The sequence below is a fragment of the Cupressus sempervirens genome, chromosome 7 (assembly GCF_028749045.1).
Source record: "Cupressus sempervirens isolate cs-2001-9-10 chromosome 7, ASM2874904v1, whole genome shotgun sequence".
In the NCBI taxonomy this organism is placed as follows: domain Eukaryota; kingdom Viridiplantae; phylum Streptophyta; class Pinopsida; order Cupressales; family Cupressaceae; genus Cupressus; species Cupressus sempervirens.
This window is the reverse complement of record NC_143124.1, coordinates 865,662,043-865,675,636: the sequence shown is the minus strand read 5'-3', so window position 1 is coordinate 865,675,636 and position 13,594 is coordinate 865,662,043. Positions and strand designations below refer to the sequence as shown.

Sequence of the window (13,594 nt, the reverse complement as noted above, 5' to 3'; positions counted from 1 at the left end):
ACTTTCACACAAGACTTTGCAACTAGAATCCATTCATTCACGACAAGCACATAGAAATGTTGCCCTATCACATGTGTGCTCTTGCAAATGGCCATGGGAGATATAATATGCATTCTTCCTACCCGCTTTACACCATATTTAGGCCATTTCAGATGGTAACCCTATAGGTAGGGGCCATAGTTACGTTCAATGACACCCAGGCTACCAAACGGACTTGATGCCCAGGCACAAAGATTTATTCCACACATACAATCAAATGCTTTTAGAGTCTATTTCATTTAAGAAAATTATTAGAGAAAATAAAGTCTTAAAAAATGGACCTGCAGATTTAAAACATTGAACAGAGAAGTGCAAGCCAAAAGCCAAATAGATCTGCAGGGAAAATTTGATTATTCCTTATAATTTTAATTCATAAGAGTAGAAAATATTTCACAGACCTTCAGTTATCTTGATGTTCCCCTTCTCTAATTCAATCAAAGTTAGAGGGAATAAATAGAAACAAAAACAGTTACTAACTGTTCCCACCTATAAAGATTGTTAGCGTTTACTAATGTTTGTTTAAATATTATTCATTTGCAACAAAATGTTTAGCCTGGCAAAGGCTTTAATCCTATGTTTACTTCCTAACCTTTATAAACCTGACAAATGCCAACATGGCTTACAAAATGGAAACATACAGTAAACAATGTTACTGCCAAAAATTAGGAAAGCTCATGCAACAATGGAGCACCTGCAAAATAAAACAATTAACAAAACTTCAACAATGGTACGACTAAGCATCCATTTCTCCACTACCAAACACAATACATGCCATTGATAATTTCAAGTAACAACATAATTATTGTTCATGGTCATAGAAATAATACGAGTTAATCAAATGAAAGAAACTATTAATTGGTGTGTGATCACATAATCAATTTCCCCAGATTAAATATTGGGTAGGTCTAGGATATGTTTCCAGTAATCTTTGTCATCATCCATATTCATGAAGACCCCAGATGCTGCAGCTTCTATTGCCTCATTGGAGTTATTAGAAAATTCTGCAAAATCAAGCCATTTCTCTTGTGAAATCGATGCTGCATAGGTATCAGTGTTTACCAGAAGAGTAGATGAAATATTGTATGGAGCTTCCTTCTCGAATTTATTGGATGGACTTAATACCAAAGGAGGAAGCGAATCAAATTCATACTCTGATGGCAGAAAGTTATTATTGTCAATTTGATTAATAAGATCATTGTTATAGGTTGTTGAGAACGCTGTCAGACCACCATCTTGGAAAAAACCTTCATAAAAACTCTGACAATTATTTGATTGTAGTTGTTTATCGCTCTTTTGAGTCACAATATTAGATGTCACAGGCCTCCCTACTATCTGATTGCCTTGGACTGCAGATGCTAAAAATATATTGTTCATCACAAGTCTTCCTATTCTTGCTTCGACCTCCAGAGAGGTCAAGTACAATGATAGTGCAGAAGAATAAGGATTGTGTGTAATGCTTTCTTTTGATATTTTCTTCAGACGGGTATTCCAGTGATTTTTTATATCGTTGTCTGTTCGTCCCGGCATTTTCCTTGCAATTTCAGACCACCTAAACAGAAAATCAATGTCAGAACAGTTTTCCCGGATTAAGATATCTTTGGCAAAATAATTACTGAATTGAGAGTAATTACTTGTTGCCAAGCTTTTTATGGTAGAACAATATTATTGCTTCTTCGGAAGAACTAAATTTGCCTCGCTTTATATTAGGTTGCAAATAGTTTATCCACCGTAACCTGCAACTCTTACCACATCTTAGCAAACCTGCATCATAATACAAAACAATGATTTTATGACGAATATAGATTGTTTATTGAAAACAATAATAGAAGAAATTTAAAATTAATAATTTTGAAAGATAAATAGTATAGGAAGTCATAAACTATATTGAAAATTATTATTTGTTTATAGATTGTTTATGATTATAGTATATTTATAGTATAAGGAAGTAATAAAATGATTAAATTTAGTTTAATATCTTTGTATATAAGGTTTTATTATTTTTATTTTTAAAAATAGTTTGGGAGAATGAATAATCAATCTCCCCTACTATATTACATTTTATGTTAAAATGGATGGCCAGTACTTACAATATAATTATTTGAATTAATAGATTAAATGATAGTGAAATAAAATGTCATAGACTTTTATTTACTTAAGTCTCTTTTAATACGAGCATTTGTAATAAATAAATGAATAATATTTTTTAAAAATAAATATTTAATATCTTTATTTTTTTCTATCAACATAATATAGTTTATTAATTCATTTCCTAAAATGTCTTATGGAGCTCCAAAGTCCTATAAGACTCAATTAGATTGGTGAAAATGAACTTTTAATTACGTAAAAATCATCAATAAATTTTTTTTTTGAAACATGTAAATTGATTGAATAAATCAAAGCAAGTAAATGCAATAATATATGAGTACAAGCATATATAGGTCTTCATTTACCCCAAAATAAAAAGTGTACAAAACAAATAATGCGGTGAAAAATATTTAATATTTATGACCTATGTATAAAGCTGATTACGATTGTGAATAAGAGGGATGTGTTTCTATGGTTTATAAGGCTTAAATTATATAAATATCCTTAATTTTGAAATATTATACAATCTACTTTATATTACTTTATGGTTTAATATCTTATTCTTCAACGTATAAATGTTGGATTGAGTTATCCTTATATGATGTAAGAAAGTGCACTTTTTAAATACCATATAAGACTCCTTACTATACCATCACAAAAAGTCAATACAATCAATACCCAAATTTGACAAAACTGTTTATCTTACCACTTTTAATATTGCTTGTCCTATCCAAAAGATAACTATGTATCACTAGAGATCTCTGAATATATTTTTGAACAATTTGCATATAACACTTGTAATGTCTTCTCCTTGATAGATGGATTCTTAGTTTTGGTATGAGAAAGCTTCAAGAATTTATATCTATATATCTATTTCTCTCAATGATTTATAGCATGACATATTTGTCTTAGTTCATGTAAGTTTCATTTATAAGATGATGTAAAAAGTAGTCATGATTTGAATGTAAGAGATGTATAATAAATTTATAAATTAGAAATAATAAAGTTCTAGGAAAAATATAATTTTAAAAATAAATATCTAAAATATTTAATAGGAAGATTTGGATATTTCAATTATACATAATATTAAATTATAGTTAAAAATCATAAAAAATTAAAATAAAGATCTACTAATAATTGACAAGTACAATAACAACTTTCTCATTAAAAATGTAAGAATTGATTGATCACTCTATTATTAATAGGAAATTATATAATTTAAATTAAAGTTATATAGATAAGAATTGCAAAAGTAAAAAATATTTAAAATAAGATAAAATATTTCTGATTGATATTTCAAATAATAAAAAATATGTATTCAGTTAACCTTATTGTCTCTATAATATTGAACCAAGAGACATATCTTGCAACATGTGATCTTAATAATATAAAATGAAATTAAAAATTTGTCTAACTGATTTTAAAAGACAACGATTGCATTAGATTGTTAAATACAACTTGACAAATTTCTTTATATTTAATTGTAAACTTTAATATCTACATTTTCTACATTCTTAGGTGTTAATTTATATCCATGGATGTACCAAATTATAAAAGTTCCAGTATTTTTGTTCTAAGGATAGCAGGTAAATTTCTTTATATGATGATTCTCCACTAATCTGTAGCGTAAGATAACAAATTCAGCTTATAAAAGAAAAGTACCTGCAAGCTGAGGCAACTTGTGCCAATTACCAGGGCCATACTTGGTGATGTAATGGGTGAGCCTTTGGTCCTCTTCTTCAGACCATGCCCCCTTCTTCACTTCCCTAGTCTCGCTGCAACATCCTACACCTCTCACCATCTCTCCCTGCAAACTGAACTCATTTTACTAGTTAACTCTTTCATAATCTTTTCTTAAAAAGACATGTCATAAATAAAGCAGAAATTCATTCAAGTTTTTATCAGGATCTTACCAGTATGAATACTAACAGAATGAATTGTGCACCAATTGAAACACACTCAAACCCTCTGTACACAATGTAATTGGAGAAGTAAAATCTGAGATAATTCTAAAAGAAAACTTTCTATGCTCTCAAGCATTGATTAATGGTCCCTAAAATGACTTGTATTTGTGTTAAAAAAAGAGCTCTGATTTCCAAGAAAATGAGAATAAAACAATGAGAACACTCGCAGAAACTTTTTAGTTTATGATGTTTTTGAAACGCATAGACTATCCAGCCCACAGTCCATCTGAACACAACATATTATACAAGATTTAAGTGAATGTCCTCCGTTTCATTCTTCTACGTCTCTCCTTTTTTAATTGGTGTTTGGTGGGTAGTTTTATAGTTTATAGATAGTTGACTATAGTTAGCTTCATGTTCACAACAAACAATATTGGTTAATAATGATAATCAGTCGATGAGAAGAACGTGAGTTTCTACTGAGAAACGTCTCCAATACCTCATGGAAGAAATCTAGTTTTCATTTTATATTGCACGAAGCTACATTTGCCATGTCAACAAGCTCGCCCCTAATGCTTTAACTTTACCATCAATTCTACGTAACTGTGTGTGGGAGAAGCTTCATTGAAGTTTTTGCTTCCACGAAAAGAAAGAATGTACTTTTCATAGTCATCAATTTAAGATTTTGTCCATTTTTTTAATGTGTTATTATAAAGTTCTAGTTACTTTTACCAATTCTAATATATAAGTAGGTATGTAATACAAGTTTCCAGCATTCCACACAAATATGCCCGTTCTTTAGAAGAAAAAGGAGAATCTAAATAAAATAAGACATAAGAGGCTATTGGTAATCATTAATATGTTAATTATTGTTTCAAATCTAGATTCTGGGCCTTATGGCTTAAACATCACACACTAAAACTTGATCCTTAAGAAAAAAGTTTTAAATTGTCAAAGTTTACTTATTTTTTCAGACTTAATTTCTTACCCAATGTTGTTGGAATATTTAATGTGGTGGCTGTCTTGCCTTTGGAGCCAAATGCCCACCTACCACCTGACGGATTACAGAACAGCCAGAAAAATTAATACGGGTAGGTGAGATTTTCAAATTTGGAAATGTGAGGGAAAAATGTTTTAGTTAGAAGACAAAAAGCAATGATTAGATTCATTCAACTAGATAGAAGTAGAAGAAGTTGAAGAGCTCAGAAGTTGCAAAGCAGAGACAGAAGGAAAAGGTTGATCATCAGATTACTCGTTGTAGAGACAGAAGGAATCGTTGTCATGCTTGTAGTTGCACGTGCTTCTTCCTATCGTTTTGTAAGTCTGTAGTTTATTGGTTTGTCATGTTGAAGCAGTGATTGCTCTAGGCACCATTGTATGCAACCATTAGAGTTGCAAGTTTAAAGTTTATTAAATTTTGAAGTTTTACCATTTTAGGATTTTCTGGTTGAAGCCGAATGCTTCCAAATTTTATAATAGTTTAAATCTTAGTTGAATAATAAAAAAAGCAGACATACTTGAATCTATTGTTCTACCTCTTCTATTCATTGTTTTGAGAAACTTGTTTGAAAGGTTAAAGATTGGCTTTCTGGTTTTGGTTTTAATGGTGAAAGCATTTACATTAGAGTTATTCTAGGTTCTAAATTTTTCTCAGTTGGAGCCGAGCTTACTTGGCATCCATTGTTGTTGAGAAATTTTTTCTTTGACTATCGACCTAACTCGGCACCTACTGCATTTTCTTTGTGTGCCGAGCTCACTCAGTACCTGTTGCCTTTCACTTGGCACCTTCAAGTGCCAAGCAAGTGCCGAGCAAAACTGGCACTCGACACCTTCATGTGCCAAGCAATTTTTTAGGTCTTTGAGGCCCCACATCCATAGTGAGTTAGGGAATTTATTTTCTTGGGATATTTGGCATGGCAGGAGATGCAGAAAAGATATGGCAGCAGCCACCACCCTTCAATGGACAAAATTATGATACATGGGCAAAGAAGATGAAAACCATTATGGTTGCGAATGATTTGTGAGAGTTTGTAGTTAACGGATTCAATGATGTGACAGACCCAACTCAATATGTTTCTCTCACAAATGCATAGAAGACTCATTTGAAAGAGTTAAGGAGGAAAGATGCAAAGACATTAAGTCTTATTGAAGCAGCTATAACAGAGACAGTATTCCCAAAGATTGCAGCAGCAAATTATGCAAAGGAAGCATGGGATATCCTTGAGACAAACTTCAAGGGGACTGATAAAGTTCATACTATAAAGCTACAGAATACAAGGAGGGAGTTTGAGAACCTTCAAATGAAGAAAAATGAATTAGTTGCAGACTTCAATTCAAGGACCTCCAATGTGATTAACCAACTGAAGTCAACTGGCGAAGACTATCAAGAGCAGAGGATAGTTGAAAAGATATTGAGAAGTTTACTTCATAAATATGACAATTTGGTCATGACCATAGTGTTGGAAATGGGAATGGAGTAACTGAGAGGGGGAGGGGGGGAATCAGTTAGCACAAAAACATTTCACAGCCCCTTAGATGTCTAAAATCTTGATCTTGGTTATAGATTACTGAAACTTGATAATGCAACAAATACTAATAATTATTAAGAATTGGTAACCAAAACAATTCAGCAATCATGAATACTAAAGACACTAGATCTAACGTGGAAACCCAATATGGGAAAAACCACCAATGTAACTAGTTACTGTTTTTCACTCTTCTGAAGTGAGCCCTGTTAGGAGCCAACCCTGTTAAAGGTTACAAAACACACTATTAGGTGTGACCCTATTAGAGGATTTAATCACCCTGTTAGGAGTGGCCTTGCTAGAGGTCTTTAGAACAATTCAACTAAACTGTTACCTTGTTAGAGGATTTACAATAAGGCTGTTAAACCCACTCTGTTAAGAGATTTTGAGTTCACTGTTACAATGGTTAGAAAGCAACAATAAAGTGACCTGATATAATGTGCAACTTATCTTTTGCTGATTGCAGATCTCTGTTATGCTTGACTGGATCCTTACTGATCACATATAACTTTGCATCTCTTTCAACACGTTTGATGCTTCATCACACTTCTTCAATATTCGCTTATTCCATATCCATACATTCGCACTTTTATGCATCCAAACTCTCTCTTTTTACGAATTCACAACTTGATCTTTCATATATACCTTACAGATTATCTTAGTCGGCTCTAATCACTGATCAATAATCAAACAAATACAATAGTCGGCTAAAAATCACAAACCAACAAATCCCTTTACTGGCCGACACTGCTTGGTTAATATTGTTTAGAAAATAATTCCTGTGTTAACCGACTGATCTCAGTTAATACAGTGAACTCCGTGACATCCCTTCAATTTTCAGGAGAACTCGGTTAGTATAGATGATCGAGTGAGCTCGGTAGAAACTGTTTTGCCAAATTCCCTTTGGACACCGAGTGAACTCGGTAAGCACTGACTTTCCTTTGCTTACCTTCCTATCTCGGTAAACACTAACTTTTCTTTGATTACCTTCCTAGCTCGGTAAACACTAACTTTTCTTTGCTTATCTTCCCAGCTCGGTAAACACTTTGTCACAGTTTCCTTCAATCACCGAGTGGGCTTGTTAAGTACTGAACTTCCTTCGTTAACCAAGTTAGCTCAGTAGAAGCTATCTTTACAATGTAATATACAACAATGCTTGTTAGACTCTGTAAATGACTATGCTTACCTTCTGAGCTCGGTAGACTCTGTCTGATGACTGATATGACATTTGTGTAACATCAAAGACGACACTCAATTAACCAATTATATCCAAAAATCTCCCTCTTTGGCATTGATGGCAACACAACATGTCATAGAAGAATAAAATTTGAAAACAAGTCCTTCTCTTAGTGCAGCACTATATGTCAACATAATACTTCTCCCTCTTAGATAGAAACTTCTCCCTCTTTTTGTAATCTCCCTTTGTGAAGGAATTGTATAACAGAAAGATATGACAGTTTTATTCTCCCTTTACAAATGCTTACAAATTTTAGAATAGGTATTACAGTTTTACTCTCCCTCTTTGACAACACATGCCAAAGACAATATAACAAAGTAAAAGCACTTTTCGTATGCCAAAAGTACTTCTCAACTGGATTACAGTGTACCTCATGTACAAATTCATATGCAATGACTTCAATACTCTGCTGCATCAACTTGATTGATTTTCAACTTGTCATAAGTTGATGCATCACATCAAACTTTATTTTAGTGAACTTCAGATAGGGGAGTGATCCCTAACTTACCTCTGAGATACAAGAATGTATCCTTAGGTAATGGCTTTGTGATTACGTCAGCAATTTGTTCCTTTGTATGCACATATTCTAGTCTGATCTCCTTGTCTTGTACCAATTCTCTGACAAAATAATATTTTATTGCTATGTGCTTGGTCTTGGAATGCATTACTAGATTCTTGGATATGTTGATTGCACTAGTATTGTCACAGAACATAACAACTGGTTCTTTGATTTCCATCTTCATTCCTTGTAATAACTGTTTAAACCAAACAATGTTGGAACAGTTTACTGCTGCAACAACATACTCTGCCTCTGCTGTGGATTGGGATGTACAATTCTGCTTTTTGCTTGTCCAAGAAACCAATCTCTTTCCAAGAAAGAATGGTCCTTCACTTGTGCTTTTTCTGTCATCAAGATTCCCTGCCCAATCAGCATCAGTAAAAGCTTTCAAATCCAAATTACCTCCAAATTTGTACCATAGCCCATAATCTTCAGTTCCTTTCAAATATCTCATAATTCTCTTGATCGCCATCAGGTGAGTTTCTCTTGGTTTTACTGAAAATCTTGCAACAATACCAACTGCGAGAGCAATATCTGGCCTGGTATGAACTACATACTGCAATTTTTCAATCATAGATCTATACAATGTTTGATCTACCTCTTTGGATTCATCATCTTTTGTAAGTTTCAATCCAGTACACCTGGGAGTACCAACAGGTTTACAGTCTTCCATACCAAACTTTTTCAATATCTCCTTGATGTATTTTGACTGAGTGATGAAGATGCCATTTTTATTCTGTTGGATTTGAAGACCAAAAAAGAATTTTATCTCACCAAACATAGACATTTCAAACTCCTTGTTCATTTGTTCTAAAAATTCTTTGCAAAGATCATCATGCCTTGTGAAAACAGTATCATCTACAAATATTTCTGCCAAGACAATCTTGTTATCTAGACCTTCCTTTATATACAAGCTACTATTATCATTAGCTCTTTGAAAACCAATCCGAATAAGATAATTATGCAATCTTTCATACCATGCTCTAGGAGCTTGTTTCAGACCATACAGTGCCTTGTGTAATTTGCAGACCATGTTCCTTTTATATAGATCAACAAAACCTTCAGGTTGTTCAATGTAAACTTCTTCATCTAGTATTCCATTGAGAAATGCTGACTTGACATCCATCTGATAAATATTGAATCCTTTGTGAGCAGCATATGCAAGTAAGGTTCTGACTCCTTACAATCTTGCAACAAGAGCAAAAGTTTCTACATAATCTATACCTTCTTCTTGTGAGTATCCTTTGCATACCAATCTAACTTTGTTTCTGGATACCTTACCATCTTCAGTCAACTTGTTTCTGAATACCCACTTGGTTCCAATTATATTCTTGTCTTTGGGCTTGGGTACAAGAGTCCATGTCTTGTTTTTCTCTATCTGTTCTATTTCCTCATTCATTGCCTCAATCCAACTATCATTTGCCAGTGCATCCTTAATACTTCTAGGTTCAAAATCAGCAAGTAAACAAGTATTTTTCAACTTACTTCTTGTCAAGGTTCCTTCAGATTTGTCTCCAATGATCTGATCTGGTGCATGATGTCTTCTGACATATTTTTCTAATACATGTTCCTTTCCTCTTGAATGAATTTCATTATTATCCTTCTGTTCTTCAGATTCTTGCTATTCTGGCTCGGTAGATATTGGCTCAGTTGATTCAGACTCGGTAGACACTTGCTCGGTAGTGTCTGAAAGTTGCTGAGGCTCGGTTTGAACTACTTGCAACTTGGTTACTGAAGACTCAGGAGTTGAGGATTCTTGAGTGAACGGTATACTTGGTATAGTATCTGGTTCAATGTAAACAAATCTCTTGTAGTCTTCAGGTACCTTTTTTCTTTCTTCTTCTGATTTGTCTGCAAACTCATCAATTTTCACATGTGCACTTTCTATGACCTTTTGAGTGGATAGATTTAAACATCTATATGCTTTGCTTTTGCAAGAATATCCCAAAAATATTCCTTCATCACCTTTTACATCAAATTTTCCTGTTCTAGATTCTTTCAAAATATAACATTTGCTTCCAAATACTTTCAGATAACTTACATTGGGTTTGTGGCCATACCATAATTCATAGGGAGTCTTGAATGAGTCCTTTTTCAGCTGTACTCGGTTTAATGTATGAACTTCAGTGCTGATGGCTTCCTTCCAGTATTTGATAGCAATGTTCTTTTGTATCATTAGGGTTCTTGCACAATCCATAATGGATCTGTTTCTTCTTTTAGCTATTCCATTTTGTTCTAGAGTTCCTATTGCTGAAACCTGTCTTTTAATACCTCTTTCAATGCAGAAGTTATTGAATTCATGTGAAATGAATTCACCACCTCTGTTTGATCTTAAACATTTCAGTCTTTTCCCTATTTCTTTTTCTACTCTTGACAAATACCATTTAAATTTTTCAAATGCTTCTGATTTATTTCTTAGATACATGACAGTCATCATTCTTGAGTAATCATCAACAAAGAGAATGAAAAATTTCTCTCCAGTATAGCTTTCTATTCCAATAGGTCCACATAAATCAGTATGCACAATTTCTAATATATCTTCAGATTGATAGTTTTTACTTTTAAAACTAGTCCTTCCCATTTTACCAATCTGACAGTTTTTGCATAGACCAACCTCAGGTTTCTTAATGTTAGGAATGCCTCTTACTTTCTTGAATTTTCTTATTTTTATCAAATTATCAAAATTGAGATGACACAACCTTTTATGCCATAACCAACTCTCTTCAATTTGAGCAATAAAACATGAGCATTCACCAAGTTCTAGATAGAATAATTTACCTTTAGTTTGCGTGCCAGATCCTATCAGTTTTCCTTGCTCATTCAACAGTCACGCCTTTCCATGCATGAATTCCACCTTGAATCCAGTATTGAGTAACTGTGCCACACTTAGCAAATTATGTTTGAGACCTTCAACCCAATAGAAATTGTTACAAACAAGTTCTTTGGTTAGACATATTCTTCCTCTTCCTTTTATGAAACGAGGTTCATTATTACCAAACCTTACACTGTCACCATCATAATCTTCAAACTGATCAAACTTAGTTTTATCACCAGTCATATGATGTGAGCAACCACTGTCTATAATCCATGTATCATTCTTACTTATATGAGAGATAAGAGCAATTTTATCTTCCTCATCATTGTTAGAATCATCTTTAACAACAATATAAACAATTTCATCCTCACTATTATCAGAATCTTCAGAATTTTCAGCCATGAAACATGATTTCTTACCTTTGTTCTTGAATGATTTGAAATCTTTCTTGCTATTCCATTTATGATCCTTCTTTTCATCATTGCTCTGCTTGTTCGGGCACCTAGCTGCAATATGACCAATTTCTTCACATGAAAAACATATTAGAGGAACTTTACCTTTATATTTTCCTCTGCCTCTGGAGTATTTTCTTGCTAGAAGAGCTTCAATTACTTCAAGATCACTGTTTGAGCTTAGATCTGATTCATCTTCACTTTCTGGCTGAAGTTTCTTTTTGTTTTTCTCCTTGAGTGAAAGTTTGGCCTCAAATGCTGATTCCATGTTCTTGGAAGTTGGAACATAGTTGTCAAAGTTATCTAGTTCAAATGCAGTTAATATCCCAACTATGGCCTCAAAATTTATCTGATGATTTTCTTCACATCTTCTTTCCTGAATTGCAGATACTCTGATTGCATAAACGGGAAGCAAGGTTCTGAGAACTTTGCTTACAACTGTTTCTCCTTTGATGTCACCACCAGCTGCCCTGATTGCACTTACACATGCTTTGACTCTTTCAACATACTTTGCAATGTTTTCATCCACTCTCATCTTCATTTGATCAAATTGTCCTCTTAGACTTTCTGCTTTTGCTCTTCTCACATTGTCATCCCCTCCATAGATTTCTTTTAGCTTGTTCCACATGTCAAAGGCGGTTTTGCAGTCCTTAATGTCATCAAATTCTTCATAGTGGAGAGCAGATGCTATGTCTATCATCATGTTTTTGTGAGTTTTCTTTTCAGCAATATCATTGACTGACAGTGTGCCAGAAGGTTCTTCATATTCTTCTTCAAGGTATTTCAGTCCAGTATCACCAACAGTAGCAAGATGAAGTTTCATGAGTCCTTGTCATGCTGAGAAGTTATCTCTATTAAGTTTTGAAATTTCTCTTTTGTAAGACATCTTGATCTTTTTCTTAGATCCTTGAAATCTTCTCCTGCAAGTACCAAAAGCTCTGATACCAATTGTTGGAAATGGGAATAGAGTAACTGAGAGGGGGAGGGGGTGAATCAGTTACCACAAAAACATTTCATAGTCCCTTAGATGTCTAAAATCTTGATCTTGGTTATAGACTACTGAAACTTGATAATGCAGCAAATACTAATAATTATTAAGAATTGGTAACCAAAACAATTCAGCAATCATGAATACTAAAGACACCAGATTTAACGTGGAAACCCAATATGGGAAAAATCACCAATGTAACTAGTTACTGTTTTTCACTCTTCTGAAGTGAGCCCTGTTAGGAGCCAACCCTGTTAAAGGTTACAAAACACACTGTTAGGTGTGACCCTGTTAGAGGATTTAATCACCCTGTTAGGAGTGGCCTTGCTAGAGGTCTTTAGAACAATTCAACTGAACTATTACCTTGTTAGAGGATTTACAATAAGGCTGTTAAGCCCACTCTGTTAAGAGATTTTGAGTTCATTGTTACAATGGTTAGAAAGAAACAATGAAGTGACCTCATATAATGTGCAACTTATCTTTCGCTGATTGCAGATCTCTGTTATGCTTGACTGGATCCTTATTGATCACTTATAACTTTGCAGCTCCTTCAACACATTTGATCATTCATCACACTTCTTCAATATTCGCTTATTCCATATCCATACATTCACACTTTTATGCATCTAAACTCTGTCTTTTTATGAATTCACAACTTGATCTTTCATATATACCTTACAGATTATCTTAGTCGACTCTAATCACTGATCAATAATCAAACAAATACAATAGTCAGTTAAAAATTACAAACCAACAAATCCCTTTACTGGCTGACACTGCTTGGTTAATATTGTTTAGAAAATAATTCCTGTGTTAACCGACTGAGCTCAGTTAATACAGAGAACTCCGTGACATCCCTTCAATCGCCGGGAGAACTTGGTAAGTATAGATGACCGAGTGAGCTCGGTAGAAACCATTTTGAAAAATTCCCTTTGGACACCGAGTGAACTCGGTAAGCACTGACTTTCCTTTGATTACCTTCCTATCTCG

At 33.7% G+C, this 13,594-nt stretch overlaps 1 protein-coding gene across 1 annotated transcript; it reads right to left on the bottom strand.

Annotated features, from left to right (window-relative positions):
• Positions 1–927: 927 nt before the first annotated feature.
• LOC149550210 (transcription factor MYB63-like) lies at positions 928–5,311 on the bottom strand. Its single transcript, XM_089794444.1, has 7 exons — positions 5,281–5,311; positions 5,017–5,082; positions 4,308–4,314; positions 4,038–4,092; positions 3,787–3,931; positions 1,671–1,800; positions 928–1,588 (listed from the first exon to the last, which is right to left on the bottom strand). Exons 1-7 carry the CDS (start codon positions 5,309–5,311, stop codon positions 928–930), a joined length of 1,095 nt encoding a protein of 364 aa, XP_089650570.1.
• Positions 5,312–13,594: the final 8,283 nt, after the last annotated feature.

Excerpts from the sequence above, each read along its gene's own strand:
- LOC149550210 (XM_089794444.1), bottom strand. The coding sequence starts at position 5,311 with ATGACAACGATTCCTTCTGTCTCTACAACGA. Across the intron at positions 5,083-5,280 it reads TCCTTCTGTCTCTACAACGA|GTGGTAGGTGGGCATTTGGC; the intron begins GTAATCTGATGA and ends GTAATCCGTCAG. Across the intron at positions 3,932-4,037 it reads TTCTGTTAGTATTCATACTG|GGAGAGATGGTGAGAGGTGT; the intron begins GTAAGATCCTGA and ends TTCAGTTTGCAG.